Source organism: Panthera pardus, unplaced genomic scaffold (genome assembly GCF_024362965.1).
Source record: "Panthera pardus isolate Hobbes unplaced genomic scaffold, ASM2436296v1 HiC_scaffold_16, whole genome shotgun sequence".
NCBI classification, from domain to species: Eukaryota; Metazoa; Chordata; class Mammalia; order Carnivora; family Felidae; genus Panthera; species Panthera pardus.
The window spans coordinates 71450903-71473843 of NW_026526721.1; the positions used below are offsets into that span (position 1 = coordinate 71450903).

At 35.7% G+C, this 22941-nt stretch overlaps 1 protein-coding gene across 2 annotated transcripts in view; it reads right to left on the reverse strand.

Moving 5' to 3' along the window:
- UBXN7 (UBX domain protein 7) overlaps nucleotides 1–22941 on the reverse strand; it is a 58372-nt gene that overhangs the window by 14455 nt on the left and 20976 nt on the right. The window contains exons 3-8 of one of the 2 annotated variants that reach the window (XM_019448721.2): nucleotides 20433–20500; nucleotides 12083–12148; nucleotides 8462–8574; nucleotides 2690–2836; nucleotides 1320–1410; nucleotides 321–448 (exon numbers count right to left, since the gene is read on the reverse strand). In XM_019448721.2, the coding sequence (XP_019304266.2) occupies nucleotides 321–448; nucleotides 1320–1410; nucleotides 2690–2836; nucleotides 8462–8574; nucleotides 12083–12148; nucleotides 20433–20500 (613 nt within the window). Of the gene's footprint in view, nucleotides 1–320; nucleotides 449–1319; nucleotides 1411–2689; nucleotides 2837–8461; nucleotides 8575–12082; nucleotides 12149–17239; nucleotides 17582–20432; nucleotides 20501–22941 lie in introns of those variants that run through there. The other variant, XM_053903504.1, reaches the window with a different exon arrangement.

Here is a 22941-nt window from a genome sequence, read left to right on the forward strand (position 1 = left end):
TGGATTCCTCTGTCACCAGGCTTGCCGTTATCAGTTCTCCTACCTACCGGTACACATTCACACTGTTTATTTCTAAATCCAGGTCTCCGGTCACATGCCCTTACCCTAACTGCAAAGGAGACTAGGAATATGAATCTTATAATCTCACTGAGAAGATAGAACACCTATGTGGGAAATTATCAAAATATAAGGAGGGTATCTAAGATGTGCAGCCACAAACTTTAAACTTTTACATTATTACCTTTACTCAAACATTTTTCACAAGATATTTATATGCAATTACACTTAACTGCCCATCACCACTTCTCAGTCATACTTACTGAACGGGCACATTTTTTGGGGGGACTGCTAGAAAGTCCATCCAGTTGCCCATGTTCACCCAGAAATCCTGTCACTTGGTCCAAGAAAGAAGATACATCTAACTGGTGCCACTCTACTAGCTTCTGACCTAAAAATTAAAAACCAGGGTATATAATAAAATCAATACTCTTTCCAAATATTCTCTCATTAAATATTTCTTTTGGTATATGCATAATTAAATTACTGGGAACACACTCCACCCCTCACCAGCCTAAGTTACATAGTATGTTCATAAACTAGAGGATACATTAATTATAATCAATCTAAGAGATTCCTGGCCATCATGACAGGGCAGCTACTTTACCTGCTGATATCATTAACTGCTATTTAGGAAGAGGTTCAGACAAAGCAGTATCTGTATGAAACTCAAATTAATAATAAAACTAACTCTACCCTCTGCTTCTCTGATGGGATTACAACAGCCACTGAACAATCTTAATATTTTAATGATAGAAAACCAAAGGAGATTCCTTATAAAATAACAAGAAAGAAAAAGTTATTCTTTCAAAGGACAAAACTATACAAAAATATAAAAATACTACCATCTCCCAAAGTTACCAGAAACAGACTCCTAAATATATACTTCATAGATATTTAAATATTTCTCAAGGGCATGAACAAAAACCCTTCATCTAAAGTATTACAAATAATTTTCGGGATGCATGGGCGGCTCAGTCGGTTAAGCATAGACTCCTGATTTCGGCTCAGGCCATGATCTCACAGTCCAGGGATAGAGCCCTGTGTAGGGCTCTGCACTACAGTGCAGAGCCCACTTGGGATTCTCTCTCTCTCTGCCCCTCCCCTGCTCATGCTCTCTCTCTCTCTCTCTCAAAATAAATAAATAAACATAAAAAAACCAAATAATTCTGAAACTGGATCCAAGTCAAATATTAAAGGTCAATTATTTAGATAAGTGAAAGAGAAATAAGTTAAAGGCTGTAAGCTGACATAAATCTTACCTGTCCGTGGATCCAAGATAGAAACATAGGGGAAATCCCCTAGCTTATAAAACTGTATGTATCTCTGACCTTCTTCACTGTCGTGATAAACCTGTTAAGTCATTGATATTAAAAAAAAGTGTCAACTATATCTTTGTTAAATATACCAACAGCAATTAATTATCCAAATACGCCTTTGTTAGATATATGGTTGGTATATGTTGGTATATGTTAGATTTTCACTCCTGTCTTGGATAATTAAAGTCATCTGATGTGAACTCCCTCAACTTCCTGCCTTCAATGCCTCTGGAAACTTGTATAAACATATCACTCTGTTCTTTCTCTCTTCCCAGTTCAGAAGAGGTATTGCCCTTCCTGTTGTTATCTGTCCATCCATGTCATTCCTGACTTTCAACCATATACATCTTAATAAATCACAATGTACTATATATTACATGGTTCAAGTGCCTGGCATAATGCTAGGCAAAGAGATAATCAACAAGTGCTGAATAAAAGGTTACCATTCAGAAAAATCATGTTGAATTTAGGGCCTATAACACATGAGAACAGGCAAATCAATAGCATATCTTGCATTGGGAAAAGAATTAAGTTCATTCAGAAGTTTTTATTTTCAATTTATTTTTCATAAAATAAAAAACCAGAGCAAGATCATCTAACCTTAGCTTGGATCATTTATATAAAAAGAAACTAGAACCAGTAAGACCCTAAGTGATAAATGTAAGGACACACAGATGGGAGTATCAAACTCAAGCTAAAATCTAGGCCTTGGTCAAATGTTTTTCCATTACTTCAAGAACTTCTATATCAGTACTGTCAATTATAGTAGCCACTAGAACATGTGGTATTGAAGCACTTGAAATGTGGCTAGTCAGATACCGGTTAAATATAAAATACACACCAGATCTTAAAGACTTAACACCAAAAAACAAACAAACAACACCACTTCATATTTTAATATTAGTTTTATATGAGAGAATGTGACTTTATAAAAATATATTAAAATTAATTCCACTTATTTCTTTTGACCTTTTTAAATGTGGCTACTGGAAAAATTACTTATGTAGCTCACATTATATTTCTGTTGAATAGTATAGTTGTACATTCTATTGAAATATATCAACTCTTCTGAGATATAAATACTACATGGCTTACATGGGTTGGTTCTTTTTCCTCCTTCCCTTAGGAGTTCTTCATTGCTGACCTTATTTTCACTTGTCCTTACTACTTCAGCCATTATGGGTAGTTTTACTTTTTCATATATCACAATTTAACTGTTAATTTTTTTCCCATTTTATAACCTACTGCCTCCTCCCCAACATCTCATACTACAATAGTAAAATACTACAAAAATTTTGATTAATTCTCCTCACCTGCCAGAAAATGAAATGTTCCCGGATAATATTCTTCACAGCTTCATTGCTCCACACGTCACGGTTGAGGCACTGGCATGCAAAGTCTTGTACATTTTGAATGTTTATCATTAGCCACTTATTTTGCATCTGGCCGCACTCTTTGGCCTGTAGAGTAAAGTTATATAACATTTGTCAGAAACGCTTTCCATTTGGTAACTGATATGTTTCAGAATTCAGAAGCTGTCCTCATATAAATACAAAATTTTTTCTCAAATATGACATCTAGAGTTTTCAGTATCTATACATTAATTTGAGTATATGTATGTAATTATAAGGTTCATTTTCAAGCATTTTTCAAATTTAAATGAACTGCTTTTCATTTATACACTGTTATTATTCTAATGGCTAGATTTTTTTGTACATTAAACATCTTTACCTAAAAAAGATTCCACAAACTAGGTCAAAAAATCATGTAATTCTATCATACCATCTCTTCCAATCCCTATCCACAAATATCTCTCCTTTTAAACAAATGTAAGCAGTATGTGTCTATTGCTATTTTATAGAACTACCCTAGACATTTCAGTAAAAGCTGTTGAGGGTTTCTTCTCTTGGGGTTACTATTCCTAAGAATGGGTTTCAAAAATGAGATCACAGGATCACAGACTATTTCAGAATGATCTCCAAGACTCCCCAATGTATAATACAAATATCAATCTTGAGTATGTACTTTTTGCCTCACAGTTCCTCATTATCACAAAGACCTAAGAAATGTTGATGAACAGGAAAAGAATGGCACAAAAGCAAATGAGCAAATGCTACCTCAAACCTCTGCACAGGAAGTGAAATGAAAGCCATAGTTTTGAATAATTTTGTCCTGGAACAATATTCTTTTCCTAATCAATTTGACATGGGAAAATCTTAAGAATCAATTAACTCAGATTAATAACAATTGAAAAACATAACATTTTGAAAGTATCATAAAATGCAAAACTAAGAATATCTTCTGTTTTAAGGTTTATGCAATCTTGAAAATACTATTATCCTATTGTTTTGTATGAATCCCCCAGAGAAAATCATTTTCTAATATTCACTACTGATTCCACAAGTGAAAACCCAAGTTCTAAAAAGAATTATCCATGTATTTGAGTCAGGAAGCTGTATTCAAAGGCTTAAAGTATATAAATATAATAACTCCTTGCTCCTAGGACATAGTAGTGCCCCACTTACTTCCTTACCTATAGCATGCATACAGATTTCATAAATGAGTAGTAAGTAATTATACTGTTTTAATGGAAGAAAAACTATTTGAGAATAAAGAAAAAATTAACACACAAGGTAAATTTACATCTGCCTCGACTACAGCACTTGACAAGGAAAAAAATGTGTAACGTCAAAAATAATAAAAGTCCAGGGGAGCCTGGGTGGCTCAGTCGGTTAAGCATCTGATCTCAGGTCAGGTCATCACAGCATGGTTCATGGGTTTGAGCCCACGTCAGGCTCTCTGCTGTCAGTGCAGAGCCCGCTTTGGATCCTCTGCCTCCCTCTCTCTCTCTCTGTCCCTCCCCAGCTCGTGCGCTCTGTCTCAAAAATAAATTTTAAAAAGCTCAGAGTTTAAAAATGATGCATTCATTTGATTTCTATTTTTCAAAAATTCATTCATTCACATTCATGCTTTCATTAGTTCAGATTCATTCATTCACCAAGTATTTGAGTATCTACTATGTTTCAGGTACAGTTATGGATGGTGGGTATAGTAGTTACCAAAACACAAAAACCCCTGCCTTCTTGAAGCTTACATGGGGCAAAACCTTGTATCAGCCAAAACATCTGAAGATCTATTAAGAAACTACTGCTAGAAGGAAGGAACCACAGAAGATACAAATTTCATGCAAAGCAACATCTGGACTAACTATAAGAGAGTCTTAACACAATCTCACTTAGTATACAAATTATATGAGTCAAGGGCTAGAGGTGTAAGTGGACCATGGGACAATGATGATCTTCCCTCTTGGAATCTATTAGGCTGTTCTGAGTCAATATTTAAAAGCCATTACAGGGAGACAAAAGGGTAAATATGGCTACACCAAATAGGTATGTGATGGGATTTATCATGACAAGGCAGAAACCGTAAAGACTAACCTCTCTCTCAGTCCCAGACAGATCAGGAAAGTATGAAAAACAAAGATATAGAGGAAATTATATATATATATATATATATATATATATATATATATATATATAAATAAAACACTAAGAAGGAATATACACAGTACTTTTTTATGGAAATGTTAATTATTTTTATTCACATTTATAGCAAGTACTTTTGAAATTACTCTTAGTAATTAGGACTAGGTGCACGTGTAACTGAATGGCAACTTTAACAAATATGCATTAAGGAATATCAGGGAAATTGTTCTGACTCTTTCTGTACGATGTACTCCAGATTATGCCATTCAATCATTTAACACAGATTTAATGAGGGCCAACCATGTACCAGAAACTCTCCCAGGCACTGTGGAACAGTAAATAAAACAAAGTCCCTGTGTTCATGGAACTTATGGGCTAGTGGAGAAATAAGAAAACCTAAGAAATGTTCTGTTGCCCAGGTCAGATCATTCATCCTAAGTGCTATGCTCACTCAGTTCCAGCTACACGGGTTTTCTTGGCTGTATCAGAAATAGGCCTAGATATTTCCAATATCAGTACCTTTACACTTAACTATTTTGTCTGCTCTTCCCTTGGACATTCCTATGATTCATAGTCCTTCACTCTATTCAGATTTCTATCAAATCTCATCCTTTCATAATCTTCCCTGATCTTACTATCTAAAATAGTTCTATCACAATTATAGACATATGTGAAATTTATGAAATCAATCTTGCTTTTAATTTCCATTAAGCACACTTGTACCTTTAAAAAAAAAAAAAGTTTACTTATTTATTTGGGGGGAGAGAGAGAGAGAGAGAGAGAGAGAGAGAGAGAGAGAGAGAGAGAGAATCCCAAGCAGGCTCCGCATGCATGGTCAGAGCAGAGCCCAATGCAGGGCTTGATCCTGTGAATTGTCAGATCAGGGCCTGAGCCAAAATCAGGAGTTAAGACACTTAATCAATTGAGCCACCCAGGCACTGACAGTGCAGAGCCTGCTCGGGATTCTCTCTCCCTGCCCCTCTCTTGTGTGCACGCATGCACACGTACTCCCTCAAAAATAAACATAAAAAAAAAAAATAGCCCTCTCTCCTTCCCTTATTCTATTTTTCTTTCTCCCAGCAACTATTATAACCTGAAATTTTTCTTCCTCTCTCCCTCCCCTTCTGCCTCTCTCTCTCTATATATATACATACCAAACATACATATAAAATATATATATATATATATACTAAATATATGTTATATATTATGTTTTTTATTTGTTTATAGTCTGTTTCTCCCCCTAGATTATAAACTCTTTGATGGCAAGAACTCTGTAGAGCTTGTTTATCACTATCTCCCTATGGCAGAAACTGCGTATAGGTACCAAATACCCATTTTCCCCTTCTCCCTCTTAGTAACAGAGCCTCCAATTTTTGCTAAGCATCTGGATTTCCTAGTGTCTCTTACAGCTATGTGTGGCTATGTTGTTGAGTTCTGTTTAATGGGATGTGAACAGAAGTGAAATGTACAACTTTTAGGTTGTGCCTTTCAAGGGAAAAAGTGTGCCCCGTCCCCCCCTTCATGCTGGCTGGAAAGCAAACAAGGTGGTGAGCTATCTTGAATCATATGAACAGAAGCAAGCAAGACCTAGGAAACAACAGTGAAATGCAGAAAAAAACTCCACTCCTAATAACTTTATATAGCAGAACCACTAACAATCTGGACTTCTATCTTGTTTTAAGCTGTTTTTTTTCTTCCTGGTCTCTCTCATATGCCGTCAAATCTTTATCCCAACAAATATAATCCCCATTACCTAGAACAAGACCTTGTAATAGAAGGCTTTGATAAATAGTTACTGAGTGAACAAGTGAATTAATCCGTTTCTCATTTGGTTAGCATGAACCAGAACACTTGAACATACTCTACCTCTAGTTACACTAAGAAAGTCCAGTTTCTAAACCTGTAAAACTGTAGCTCAAATCTACATCTAAAATGGTTCCCAAACCTATGGCTTTTGCCTGAGCAGCCAGTGTCCCTCTAATTTTTAACATTCACCTCCTTAATCTTCAGTGACTTAATTTTGTATATTACCTCCCTAATTTTTATAAAACTAATGGATTTACCACTAGCCATAATTAAATGCCTACCTTTTGTGGGAGTGTTTATATCATTTAAAGACTTGTAAACAATAAAGCTTAATATTATCAATAAATAAAAGATAAGATTGCTGCGAATAATATAGGTCATGAAATACAAAGAAAAACAGGTCATATAATAACTTAAAAGTGAATCAAACTTCAGAGGACAAGATCAAACAAGATTCACATTTTCCCTCAACGAACAAGCATCAAAGTAACTGCTATTATGAGCCCAAAGTGATCAAACGAAATCAAACTCAGAGTTATTTCATTCAGCCCTGAGCAACTCAGAAGCTACTAAAAATGGGAAACATGGCAAAACAAACTCAAGTCCTTTTTGCCTTTTATATTGCTGCTATTCTCTCAATGGCTGAATTATCACCAGAACAGTAGAGAGGATACACAGCTACCATATTAAGATCACAAGGCAAAGAAAGAAAACATCTTTGAGCTGACTAATGAACACCAAAAACTCCCTCAATCAACTCTAGTCTTCTTTACACGACAAAAAGAAATGCTTGTTTGGTCAAATCACCATCATTTGGATTTTCTGTTACTTGCAGCCAAACACTCTGAGATTTTACAATTCAGAAAATTAAAACTGAAGAATGGGCTTACAGTTAAATTTTTAATCCTGAGTATTTCATTTAGGCCACTATACGAATATGTCAAAGTACAAAATCTTTTTAAAAAATCAAGCATAACTCACTTCCAAATATGTAGCTACAAACTTCATTTTTGTGATTATTGTTTGACCCACTTTATCCTAACAGATAAGACTTACCTAAAATTTAAGTGATTTACATCTATGGAAATGCTATTCTGATTCAAAAGAGCATTAACATGCTAGTCAACACACAAAAGCAGCTGTTTGAACACTTCAAGAGAAGGATATTTAAAATCCTAACTAAACTCATTTGTTTAACAAATACTATGTTTCTATAAAATACCATAAACTGGGTCTCAATGATTACCAAAATAAAAAGAAACATGTTACCCCTGCCCTCATTAAGCTTATAATTTACCAGACAATCAAATAAACCTGCTCTGGAAAGTTTTTCTTTGGCGTTAGCCAAATTAAAACCAAGAACTGAGGGAGAATATATTCTGCAACTACATAGATACTCTTTTAAAATATAATAAGATTCCCATAGAAATATGGGCAAAAGATACCTAAAATTCACAAATGGCCAATAAACACAGGCACACTAGTCTCAGTACTAATCAAAGATATACACAAACTAAAACACATTAAGATTTTTTTCAAAAGCTACCAAAATGGCAAAGATTCTAAAGTGATACCACACAAGGGTAATAAAAGGATTTTTATCAAATCATCTCATTTACTGCTGGCATAAATATAAATCATGTAAACTTTTAGGTATCTCACACTTGTGTCATACTTATTAAGATGCCGATTCTCTATATGCTGGAAACTTTTTTGTTCTTAGAAAGAAAAAAATGGCATTGAAAATGCAAAAGGATTCATACCTAAGGCTTAAAATTTCCAACAACTTACTGTTTCAAAGCTGCCTTTATGCATCAAATCAATGGGTGGCCGGAAAAGATCTGCAAGGGTAGTCAGTTTCTTATCTATTGCTCCTCCATTTCTTAATTCCTGTTCTTGCCGAACTGCAGCACAGGAGGATAAGGAAATTTCAGTTAGCCAGAAAATAAAAGCCGTGCATCTAGAAATATAAAAAACATGCATCAACTGCAAGAATTACTGAACAACATGCCTGACCCCAAATGCAAGTGCAAATATCTAATGCTGATTCTAAAAACAAACAAACCCCAAAACAAAGCAAGGTGGGGAGGGAGTCTTAAGACTTAGCTGGTGCTCTCAATCCAAATGTAAGGAAGGATAAAAGCTGAAAATTATAGTAGAGTCACACAATGAAAATATTTCCTTTTCATATTCCAAACCAAGTTTAGCAGAGGAGAAAACTCCATCTCCATTTATCCAGTTCAATGATCCTAATGTATCTGCCGTTTCTAGCTACATTCCCAATCTTCAAAGATTCTGACAGTAAGAGAACACCACCACCTGTTGTCACCTTCTGCTGGAAGTGCACGGGCTTCCCTGATGACCAGAGTTAGTCTGGGTTCCCCTTCAACTCTCTCCAAAGTTACAAGCCCTATCTGTGCTTCAGTGAGCTCATTATAAATCAACTACAAAATCAAGCATGGTCTAATAGTTTTTCACATATTCTCTAAACAACTTTCCTTTTAAGATTCCATTGCTAAATCAGTACTAAATCCTCTAAAAGAATAAGGCCAAGAATCTCATTCTGACTTAACTCCACAGAAAGATATAAACCTATTCCAAAAAATTATAGCCAAAATGTTAATAGTGGCTGCTTTGGGTGGTGTGGCTTTTTCCTGTTCTGTTTTTCAATACACTACAATAATCCATTTTCATTATGGTCATTCCTTTAAACTGACAGCTATCGGGATTTTTTTTTTTTTTTGGCCAATTATTCAATTATTGTTTTAAGTTGAAATATAGTTGACACATAATATTCTTTTACTTTAAGGTGTGTAACACTGATTCAACAATTATATACATTACAAAATGCTTATCACTGTAAGTGTAGTTACCTTTGTCACCATACAAATTATTACAGTATTAACTGACTATATTCTCAATGTTGTAGTTTTCATCACCGTGACTTTTCTGAGAGACAGCGAACAAGTGAGAGAGCACACCCACATGCATGAATGCAAGCAGTGGGTTGGGGAGGAAGGGAGAAGAGGGAGATGGAGAATCTTAAGTAGGCTCCACGCCCAGCACAGCCTGACATGAAGCTTGATCTCACGACCCTGGGATCATGGCCTGAGCCGAAATCAAGAGTCAGACACTTAATGGACTAAGCCACCCAGGCGCCCCTGTATCTCTTAATCCTCTTCATTTATTTCACCTATCCTCCCATTCCCCTTTGGCAACTACCAATTTATTCTCTGCATGCAGGAGTCTCTTTTTGCTTGTTTGTTCATGTTTTTTTTTTTAGATTCCACACGTAAGTGAAATCATATGGTAGTTGTCTTTCTTTGACTTATTTCACTTAGCATAATATCCTCAAGGTCCATACATGTTGCTATGAATGGCAAGGTTTTTTTTTTTTTTTTTTTAACGTTCATTTATTTTTGAAGGAGAGAGACAGAGCATGAGTGGGGGAGGGGCAGAGAGAGAGGGAGACACAGAATCTGAAGCAGGCTCCAGGCTCTGAGCTGTCAGCACAGAGCCCACCACAGGGCTGGAACTCACAAACCGTGAGATCATGACCTGAGTTGAAGCTGGATGCCCAACTGAGCCACCCAGGTGCCCCAGTTTCATTCTTTTTTGTGCCTGAGTAATATTCCATTGGTAATACCGTATCTTCTCTACCCATTCATCTATTGATGGGCACTTACGTTGCTTCCATATCTTGGCTACTGAAAATAACGTTGCAATAAACGCAGGGGTGCATATTTCTTGTTTTCTTAGAATAAATACCAAGAACTAGAATTACTGAGTCAAATGGTATTGCTATTTTTAATTTTTTGAGAACCTCCATATTTTTTTCCATATGCTGCACCAATCTACAATCTCATCAACAGTGCACAAGGGTTCCCTATTCTCCACATCTTTGCCAACACTTCTTATTTCTTGCCTATTTGGTACTATCCATTATGACTGATGTGAGGTGAGATATCAAGACCTTGGGGGAAACCACCTTTTTCTTTTATTATAGTCAACATTTAAGTGCTCGTTCAAAAGCTGATTAACTTTGTAAATTACCAGATTTCTTACATTTCTCCATCACTCTTATTATTCTATCATCAGTTAGGTTAGCATTTGTAACAGTTCAGCTCAAGGGGAAGTTAGTAACAATCACAGACTGAATTCACAATTTCCTTTTAAAATAAGGTATTTCAGGGGCGCCTGGGTGGCTGAGTCAGTTGGGCGTCCAACTCCTGATTTTGTCTCAGGTCATGTTCTCACAGTTTGTGAGTTTAAGCCCCATGCTGCTAGCTGGCAGCACAGAGCCTGCTTGGAATTCTATCTCTTGCTTTCTCTGCCCCTCCCCTACTTGCTATCTCTCTCTCAAAATAAATAAAAAATAAACATAATAAATATATAATAAATAAAACTGAAATGAAATAATAAAATAAAATAAGGTGATTCCTGGGATATCTGGGTGGCTTAGTCAGTTGAGCATCCAACTCTTGATTTCAGCTCAGGTCATGATCTCACAGTCATGAAATTGAGCCCCAAGTCAGGCTCTGTGCTCAATGCAAAACACGCTTGGGATGCTCTCGTTCTCTGCCCCTCCCATGCTCTCTCTCTAGAGATTATTCTATTATCTCTATTATATCTCTCTCTCTATTATATTATATCTCTATATATTATCTATAGATAATATCTATATTATATATATATAATATAGATATAGATACTATAGATATAGATATATCTCTAGGTCTATAGATATCTATATTATCTCTCTCTCTCTATATCTCTCTATTATCTCTATTATATCTCTATATATTATCTCTATTATATCTCTCTATTATCTCTATTATAATATTATTACTATTTTAGAAAATAGTAATAATAAAAAAATAAATAAAAATAAATAAAATAAAATAGTAATAATAATAATAAGATAAAATAAAAATATTTTTTAAAAATTTAAGGTGATTCGTGGGGTGCCTGGGTGGCTCAGTCAGTTAAGTGTCCAGCTCTTGATTTTAGGTCATGATCCAGGATCGTGAGATCAAGGCCCATGTTAGGCTCTGTGTTAAGCATGGAGGCTGCTTAAGATATTCTCTCTCCCCCCCTCTCTCTCCCTTCCTCCCTCCCTTCTCTCTCTCTCTCTCTCTGCACCCCCCCGCCCCCTCCCCAATTCACACACACTCTCTCTAAAATAATTTAAAAAATAAATAATAAAATAAGGTGACTCCTTTGATTAATCATCTTTTTCCTTAAAAAAAAAAAAAAAAAACACCTATATAAAACAAACCAGGATCTTGACTTGTAGCAGAGTGTATAGGTGCTTTTCCAACTTGTGGTTTTCTATGTGGGAGAGTGAGGGGAGAGGACAGAAGAGAGAAGAAGGAGGAAGAGAGAGATAATAAACTGGCCCAAGATACCTACTAGTTTCAGTTTGAAAATCTCGGAAACCATCAAATATTGAACGTGCAGGCCGTCGTCTTTTAGGAGCTTTAGGGGAAAAAAATAGAGGTGATACAGAAATTTAAACCTTTATTTTGAAACAACTCTAAAAACTTCCTTATCTGTACATCTTGCTTTAAAACACTCATAGATTTATAAAGGTGTCCTCTTCAAAAAATAAAATATCTTAAAACCTTTAAGTCATTCATACACAAAAACTCAACCATCTTCAGCCCAACCATTTTGTTTTACAAATAAGAAAATTAAGGCCCAGTTAAGAGACTTAACCAAACTTATGTAAAAGACAGGAAGAAAGAAGATTTTGAGGAGGACTCCCCCTGGTGATGAAGCTATATACGTGCTGCAAATATCTAATTTAGGTTAGCCTAAGGAATCGGACTACCCTTTAGTTGACATTTAAGTACCTAACTTCTAATCCCTAATATTATATATTCTTAGTGAGTGGATTCACAGAATTATAAACACCAAAAACATTTTTAATTTTGGAAAAAAATTTTTTTTTCCAGTTACACAGTGGTTTAATGAGAGGAAAGTGAACAGAACCAAGGTCTTCTGATACTCAGTCTAGTGTCTATTACCCAATCCTTAAGTATTTTATAGATGAAGTTTAGAAAGCAATAATAAAAATGTTATCTTCCTATATGCATATGTTCAAATAATTTGCCAGATCATGTATGTGCATTACAATAAACCAGATCATTTATATATAGTAAACAAGGACACTTAACAATTCTTAAAATATGGGTAACAATTATTAAATTGACTTATGGCATGCTTGGCCAGCATGTAAACAGAACAATGCTTTGCGTTAATAAATGATAAATTGAGCAGTGAGGTTAGATACAAAGTATAAAAGTCCTCCACCCATGTCAAAGCATCTTTCCCAAAAGTCTGTGTATGTCATTATATAATTCTTTCTAAGAGCAATGGAATAAAAAAGCAAAATGCAGAACCATATATTTTAAAAACTCGTTTTTGTTTAAAGTATTATTTGTCTGTATATAATTTATGTACTTTTGTGTATTTATGTTAAAAAATCACAATATTATTTCTAGGAAAAGAGATGTGATTAAGAAAAGGAGAAAGAAACTTCCATGTTTTAGTTCTGTATTGGATTTTATTTATATTGAATTTGTTTTAACCAAAAATTTTAAAATTTAAATACTGCAGTATTTTCTCCTCCCTTCAAGCAGCAAGGAATGTTATTCAATCTTGGAACTATTTTTAATCAAGAGTTCCTATTTCAAATGTATGTTTCTGGCAAGAATAATATGGCCTGTCAAATAATGCCTTCTTAAAACTCATTATCAGATACTTTTTAACCATAACAATTAAGAAAGTAAGGGTATCAAAGGATAAGGCATAGAATGGCTGCCTAAAAAGAGCATATTCTGATTGGGGAGGTAGCATATAAAAGATAGTTTTCTTCTACTTTTAAAACTGCCAAAGGCAGGCCACTCAATATTCTACACTATTTCACACACACATACCCACTCTCTTCCCATTTTAGCCCGTTTCTGTTAGGCACCTGATGTCTCCTACTTCCTCTTTTGCTAGCCTTGAACCCAACCCCTTTGATTTCTTGCGCTCGTTATCTGCTCCTATTTGTTTCCTCCTCATTTATGCTAAGTCTAACCTAGAATCTGTCCCCAGAAAAAAAAATAAAAGGGGCGCCTGGGTGGCTCAGTCAGTTAAGTGTCAAATTCTTGGTTTCGGCTCAGGTCATGATCTCAATGTTACGAGATTGAGCCCTGCATTGGGCTCTGCACTGAACGTGGTGTCTAGTTACGATTCTCTCTCTCCTCCCCCTCCTGCCCTCTCCTCTGGTCACCCTCTCTCTCTCTAAAAAACAAAAACAAAACCCAAAAACCGAAGAACCTCTCCTCAGTCCACACACAACACACCTCTAGTACTAGGATCATTATTATAGACATACCTCAGAGATAATGTAAGTTTGGTTTCAGACCACCACAATAAAGCAAATATCACATTAAAACGAGTCAAATGAATTTTTGAGTTTCCCAGTGCATACAAAATTTATGTTTACACTAAAGTGGACCATAGAATAATACAGAATTGAACTACAAGGCTCTTATATGCGGATATTTTTCAACAAATACAGAAAAATTTTTCTTATGATTTTTTTAATAACATTTTTTCTCCAGCTTACTTTTTTGTTAAGAAAACAGTATATGATATATATAACATACCAAATATGTGTTAATCAACTGTTTATGTTATTGGTAAGGCTTCTGGTCAACCGCAGGCTATTAGTGAAGTTTTGGGGAGAGTCAACAGTTATATGCATATTTTCAACTGCTTGGGAGTCTGCTCCCTTAACCCTTGAGCTGTTCAAGGAACAACTGTATACTGTAGTCCATTACGTGTGCAATAGCACTGTCTTTAAAAATGTACACATTAATTTAAAACATTTTTCTTGTTGGGGCACCTGGGTGACTCAGTCAGTTAGGTGTTCAACTCTTGATTTCAGCTCAGGTCACAGTCCCAGGGCCATGGGATCTAGCCCTACATTGGGCTCTGTGCTAGGCATGGAGCCTGCTTAGGATTCTCTTTCCCTCTGCCCCTCTACCCCAATGGCACCCTCTCTAAAATAAAATTTTAAAAAATGTATTGCTAAAAACTGTTAACCATTGTTGGAGCTTTCAGCAAGCTGTAATTTTTTTTTGCTGGTGAAGGGTCTTGAATCTATGTTGATGGCTGTGAGTGATTACAGTGGTTGCTGAAGTTGGGGTGGCTGTGACAACTTCTTAAGATAATAAAGTCTGCTGCATAAATTGACTCTTATTTTCACAAATGATTTCTCTGCAGCATCCAATTTTGACAACATTTGAGATGAACTTCTTTCAAAATTGGGACTCAATCAAGGGGCGCCTGACTCCAGTCAGTGGAGTGTGCAACTCTTGATCCTGATTGAGGTTGTGCGTTTGAACCCCATATTGGGTGCAGAGATTCTTTAAATAAATAAATAAATTTTTAAGAACTGGAGTCAATCCTCTCAAACCCTGCTACTGCTTTATCAACTAAGTTTATGTAATATCCTAAATCCTTTGTTATCATCTCAACAATCTTCACAGCATCTTCACCAGGAGTAGCTTCCATCTCAAGAAACCATTTCCTTTGCTCATCCCTAAGAAGCAACTCCTCATCCATTCAAGTTTTATCAAGAGATTGCAGCAATTCATTTACATCTTCAGGCTCTACTTCTAATTCTAGTTCTCTTGCTATTTCTACCGCATCCGCAGTCACTTCCTCCACTCAAGTCTTGAAGTCCCAAAGTCATCTATGAGGGGTTGGAATTAACTGCTTCCAAATTCTTGTTAATGTTATTGTGACCACTTTCTATGAATCATGAATGTTCTTAATGGCATCTAGAAAGGTAAATCCTTCCTACGAGGTTTTCAATTTACATTGCCCAGATCTATCAGAAGAATGACTGTCTATGGCCTTATGGGATTCATTTTTTTAATAGTAAGACTTGAAAGTAAAAATCACTCCTTAATCCATGGGCTGCAGAATGGATGTGTGTTAGCAAGCAAGAAGACAACATTAATCTTATTGGACATTACCATCAGAGCTCTTAGATGACCAGGTGTGTTGTCACTGAGCAGTCATATTTTGAAAAGAATCTTTTTTTCTGAGGTCTCAACAGTGCGGTTAAATATTTGGTAAACCACGTTGCAAACAGATGTGCTGTCATCTAGGCTTTGTTGTTCCATTTACAGAGCTCAGGCAGAGCAGATTTAGCATAATGCTTAAGGGCCTTAGGATTTTCAGAATGGTAAAGGAGCATTGGTTGCAACAAATCACCAGCTACAATAGCCCCAAACAACAGAGCCAGACTCTCCTTTGAAGATCTGAAGCACTGACTTCTCCTCTCTAGCTATGGAAGCCCTAGATAGCATCTTCTTCCAACAGAAGGCTGTTTTGTCAACACTGAAAACCTGTTGCTTAGTGTAGCCACCTTCACTAATTATCCAAACTAGATCTTCTGGATAACTTGCTATAGCTTCAACATCAGCACTTGCTGTTTCCCTTTGCATTTTTATGTTATGGGGATGGCTTTTTCCCTTAAACGTCATGAACCAACCTCCGCTAGCTTCATATTTTTCTTCTGTAGCTTCTTCACCTCTCGGCCTTCATAGAACTGTAGAGTTAGGGCTTGCTCTGGATTACACTTTGGCTTAAGGGAATGTTGTAGCTCGTTTGATCTTTGATCCTGACACTAAAACTTTCTCCATATCAGCAATAAGTTATTTCCCTTTTGTATAATTTGTGTGTTCAATGGAGTAGCACTTCTCATTTCTTTCAAAATTTTTTCCATTGCAGGGTGCCTGGGTGGCTCACTTGGTTAAGGTTCTGACTTGATTTCAGCTCAGGTCATGATCTGTTTGTAAGTTTGAGCCCTGCATCTGGCTCTGAATCGACAGCGTGGAGCCTCTTGGGATTCTCTCTCTCCCTCTCTCTCTGCCCCCTGCCCCACCACCCCCCACACACGCTCTCTCTCAAAAGAAATAAACAAACTTAAAAATTTTTTTTTTTCCTTTCCATTCGCAACTAGGCTAACTGGAATAGGAGGCCTAGCTTTCGGCCTGTCTCAGCTTTCAATATGCCTTCCTCACACAGCTTAATCATTTCTGACTTCTGATTTAAAGTAAGAGATATATGACTTTTCCTTTCACTTGAACACTTAAAGGACATTGTAGGGTTATTAATTGGCCTAATTCCAATATTGCTGTGTTTCAGGGAATAGAAAGGCCCAAGAAGAGGGAGAGACAAGGGAATGGCTGGTTGGTGAATCACTGTATCAACCAAGTCCACCAACTCATAAGGGTATGGTTTGTGGTGCCCCAAAACAATTACAATAGTACAAAGATCACCATGACAAATATAACAATGAAAATGTTTGAAATATTGCAAGAATTACCAATATATAACACAGAGACACGAAGTGAGCAAATGCTATTGGTAAAATGGCACTGATAGACTTGTTCAACACAGGGTTACCACAAACCATTCATTTATTTAAAAAAAAAAAAAAAAAAAAAAGACAGTATCTGCAAAGCACAATAAAAAAGGCATGCCCATACTCCCACTTGCCTCTTCCATATGTGGTTTCCTGACTCTTCCAAACCATCTGCTATACAGCAAACATCAGTCCTTTGTATTCTCACTCTACTGCCCACATACCAGGAGTGCTGGTCACTGAGGTCAAAGAGGCTAAGCTATAAAAAGCTAATAAAAGATTCAAGAGGAGCTTCATAGAATAGGGGAGTGGGACAGGTAGAGAATAAATATTTAGTAAGAAGAGTGGCACTGCACACATTTCACAAATCCTTATTAACAACTGACTTAAGAGAAGATATCTGGATTTTCAGATCCACTTCTGCATTCTATCTGTTGTTATTCTCAAAGTTCAAATAAATGAAAAAAATTAAAATTCAACCTAACACAGATACATAGTTGTAAGGGGAGGAGTATTTTAATAGTGTTTTACGATCATTGTGAATATTCTCCTTTGATACTCAACTAGTGGTAGCTTCTTAAAGGTTAGTTGCAGCATGGAATCTAAAATCTTATCAATGAACTTTTCATTATCTGTTGCAATAAAATCCACTGGTCTATGTGGTAAGCAGTCTCTAGGATGGCCTCCAATTATCCCAATCTTTGATATTCATAACCTGTGTGTGAATATCTTGAATATGGGCAGGATGAAATAGAATGTGGCAGAGGTGATGTGATGGGAGGTCACTTCTAAGATTAGATTACAAAAAGATGGTGGCTTCTATAATGGGCTGCCTTTTATTGCTCTCTCATTTGCTCTGTGGTAAGGAACTGATGTCTCCAGCCAACCAACAGCCACATGAGTAAGCTTAGGAGATCCTCCTCTATTCAAGCTCTGAGATGATTATAGCTCTGGCTGACACCTTGATTACACCCTGTGAGAAAGTCTAACCAAAGACACCCAGCTAAGTCACTTTTGGATTCCTGGACCATAGAAACTGTGAGATAACAAATGTTTGTTGTTTCAGGAAGCTAAATTTTGGAGCAATTTGTTATACATCAATAGATAACTTTTATGCAATCCATCTTACTGTCTGAATAGATCTTTTACCCATGCACAATTTTGTAATATGGTATACTGGTCATTTGAATATATTCGTCACAGCTCTTTCTGCCCATGGGTCCTGTCCCTGTGCTTTATTAAAACCATCCTTTTTGCACCAAAAAAAGAAAAAGAAAAAGAAAACATTTGTTTACTGAGTTATGCAAACATTCCAAACACCAAGCATTTCATTATACAATAATAATTTAAAAATCACCATCTGTTAAGGCCACCACTACTCTTATCAGAAAGCTTTTAAGTATTGGGAAGCTATCAAGCTCATAATTATGGATATCAACTTGCTAAAATCCTAATTTCTGCCTGAAAGCTCTTTTTTTTTTTTTTAAATAACTGGTAACAAATAATGTCAGTTGTTTGTCTTAAAGCAGTAATAGGCTTTTATTCACATTCAAGAAAATGTCTGCCAAATGCTGAAGTCTAAATCACCATAGTTTGTCAGGAATTTTTCAAGTAAAAATAATGTTCCATGACAGAAGCAGCTAGTTTAGCTCACAACTCAAACAACTATACAAGTGCTTTTCCTTAAAGTAATCACAGTACTTTTCAGTATGCAGAAGTGCTTTATGCATACCCTATTTCATAAAACAGAGTGGTTTAAAAAATGTATACTCAGGGATCAAGATTTAATGAAATTAATTTATACTGCTTCATCAAGCAGTACTGCTTTATTTATTATTAAATAAAATAGGAGTTCTTTTTAATTTTTATTGTGAGTATATAGCAGTGAAGACTTTACAGTTTGGTGCCACTGTCCTGTTTCAATTAAGATGCAGCAGTTTGATTCATCATTGCTTTTGAACCATCAGTCCAAATGTCAATAATGTAAAAAAGGCAAATAACTTATGAAAATAATTTTGACCTCACACACACCCAGACCACACTTGAAATCAATACTGTCATAAGAAGAAAACAGTACTCCAAAGACCTTTATCAAGTTAATAAGGTCTAATATGAAAGTTAGGACTAACTTCCTAACTATATAGTCATTCTCATCCCCTGTTTGCTGTGTATCAAACCTGAGGGAAAAGAAGGAAATGGTTCCAAATGGAACTCTTTGGCCTCTCTGCAATGGTAAAACAGCACAGAAATTTATTTCCTGTAGTCTACCCCACTCAGAAATCCTGCCTTATTCCTTGCAATAAAGAAACGATAAAGCTTCCAAGGGCATCACCCCCTCAATTCCAAAATCCATTCATAACATTTATATGAAAAAAATCATGAACAATATTTTATTACTTCTGGTATATTAACAGCACAATGACTGGCTGAATCAAAGTCCAGAAAGCCCATATTATACTTCAATATTCAGTTCTTACAGTTTTCTTCCTCCCATCTTTATTTCTGAATCTAGACAGTACATTGTTATTTCTTACTACAGTAAACTCCAAAGCTGCCAAGTCAAAGATTGCTTTAAAAAAAACTCCAACTAAGGTGTTTTTTCAAATCAAAACATATGGTTTATATCATTTTGTTCATCCTTTTCTTATTTATTTCTTCTCCTTTATTCTAGTTTACCTACAAAACTTTATATAGGTCTATTTCTCTGCATCACTGTTCTCAATATGTACAATATACATTTCTATGACTTTGCCTGCCCAGATTATAACTTTGTTTTCTATTTTTTAATATACCTATTAATACCTAAAATATTTGGCATGCAAAAGTAAGTGTTTATTAATCTAAAACTATAAATTTTCTTTAATTCTAATTAAATGTACCATTTTCTATAGTCTCTATATGCACCCAGATTGATATCACAATTTTTTGCATGGATAAGGTATTACTTTCTCCTTTCAAAACAGGAAAAGCGCTTCTGGAAATTAAGAAAGAGTAAAGATGGATATGGCAGTCAAGTAAGTGCCCCCCAAAACAAAAAATACTCGGAGTCTTTAAATGATAGATTTGTTCCATTACAAGGTAGTAGTTCTTTTTGCTAATTTTCCTCTTTTTGGCCTTCCACAACAAATATCAACTTTTTAATCTGGTTCTCTCCTTGGAGACAACTATGCAATTTTGCTGGAGGGAGTACAGAATTATAAGATAAGAATTGACTCTACACTTGAAGTAATAATCTCTGAGTAAGCCTTCATATCTTTTGATAGCTTTATTAAAACTCTAAAGATAACAACAGAGTCCAACAAACTAAGGAAAAAAAGGTGAACTTACCACCAAACAAAGGTTCTGGTTCCACCAATATTTCCTGTTTTTGAGGAATTGGGGCACGAACTTCTTCTCTATCAAAAGAAGTAGGAAAATATCAAAAGGAAAACTGTTTTCTGCTACATGTTCTCTCTATAACTACTGTGAATGCATTCAAATTAACAAGTAACATGAACATCAAACTTAGCGACTTTTAGGAACCATGGTGTTAAATGACTGCTAGATGGTTTCCATACAGAGGTCAACTAGAATAAAGTACCTGGCATAGATGGCTCAAATGATTTCTAAAAAAAGAGAACAAGGGTGTCCGGGTGGCCCAGTCAGTTAAGTGTCTTGACTCTTGATTTTGGCTCAGGTCACGATCTCACGATTTGTGAGTTCGAGCCCCGCATCGGGCTCTGTGCTGGCAGCGCAGGGCCTACTCGGGATTCTCTCTCTCCTTCTCTCTCTGCCCCCTCTCTCGGTCATGCGCCCTCTCTCTCTCCCTCCCCCCCCTCAAAAATAAATAATAAACTTAAAAAATAAATGTAAAAATAAAAAAGAAAACAAACAGAAAAAAAATTTTTTTCCCCTTTCCTCCCAAGGTCTTTACCCTAGATTCTTTTCAGAAAAAAAAAAAAAAGGGAGTTTACCAAAAACAAAACAGAAAATCAGACAAAAAAATTAATGGAGGGGCACCTGGGTGGCTGAGGTGATTAAGCATACAACTCTTGATTTTAGCTCAGGTAATGATCTCATGGTTCATAACACCAAGCCCACACTGGGCTCTGCACTGACAGTACAGAGCCTGCTTGGGATTCTTTCTCCCCTCCTCTCTCTGCCCTTCCCCTGCCCAATTGAACACACATGCTCTCAAAATAAATAAACATTTTTTTTAAACTAATGGAAAAATATAGGCGTAATAAAAGCAGTATTACATTACTACTGCATCAAACAATACATCACACAGATATATTAAAATAAGCTATATAAACAAGCAGTGAATTTTATGCTAGCTATAAAGATGGTTAACATAGGTATTACCTTGGATTATTTATTAAGTAGACTCTAATACATAGAGCACAGAAAAATTATTAATCTTTTAAAGGCCTATAAACTCTTCAACGTTTATCTCCAAAGAGTTTACTAATAACCTATCTCTTCCAGTAAAAACTACTCATTTAGAAACACTGTAAAAATGGTGTATACTCCTTTAAATATATTTAACTATTTTATAGTTCAAACTCAAGTTTTTTTAATTTTTTTTTAATGTTTATTTATTCTTGACAGAGAGAGAGAGAGAGAGAATGAGAGAGAGAGACAGAGAGAGAGACAGAGAGCCAGCATGAATGGGTGAAGGGCAGAGAGAGAGGGAGACACAGAATCTGAAACAGGCTCCAGGCTCTGAGCTGTCAGCACAGAGCCCAACACGGGGCTCGAACTCACAGTGAGATCGTGACCTGAGCCGAAGTCGGATGCTCAACTGACTGAGCCACCCAGGCGCCCCTAAACTCAAATATTAATCTCTACTTATTATTTTCACAGCAAGGAAAAGTGAATTCCCAATTTATTATTGTCCTATTTACGATGTTAATTTAAGTTAGGCCTATGTTTTTCATTCAGGTGTTTCTAATAGAAGTAACTGAGCTTAAGGCCCTGCTTTTGATATCAAAGAACTGGAACTCTAAAACATACTTTATGAAATAAACTATGAATACTCATTTGTCAACAAAAACATCCAACAACAACAAAAAGAACAACTGGCTGGACAAATACAATAAGCCAAATGATGGATAAAGGGCAATTCAAAATTATGTTATGTGTATCAGTCACTGCTCACACAAAAAATTTAAATCATCTGAAGTAATAGACAATGCATCTATAAGAGGAAGAGGAAGCTCTATTAACCCTCTTTCATCAAAGAGAATTAATCTATTATCTTAAGAAAATTAAGAATTTAGAAGACCTCTTTTACCTAAATAAATCTTTCCATGATTGCTATCATTTTACAGCATAAATAAAATTATCTCAATCTAAGAGAGAAAACAATTACTCAGAAAACAAACCTTAAATCTGATGAAATCCATCAATTAGGGGATGGATTAAGTAGTAGTCCCTATACAAGAAAACTTGGTTACTACATGTTTGAGGGTATCTGTTCCAAGATTGCTAGCTACCTAACAAAATGAAAGAATGGAACAGAAAAAGGTAAACTGTAAAGAGTGAAAATTATAGTTTAGGAATTAGAAGCCATTATCAAGTGTTAATCAATTAGCAATACAAATAATCTAAGTCAAATTATAATGTAATTCAGTAGGAAAAGACATTCATCTATCAAAACTAGTTTTATTTTTATTTTTAATTAATAAATTAATTTTTTTTAGGTAGGCTCCATGCCCACTGTGGGGCTTGAACTCATGGCCTTGAGATCAAGAGCTGCATGCTCTATTGACTGAGCCAGCCAAGCGCCCCATATCAAAACTATTTTTAAACACATTTAAGAAAACATGTTTTGTATAATGAGAAGTTATATTCC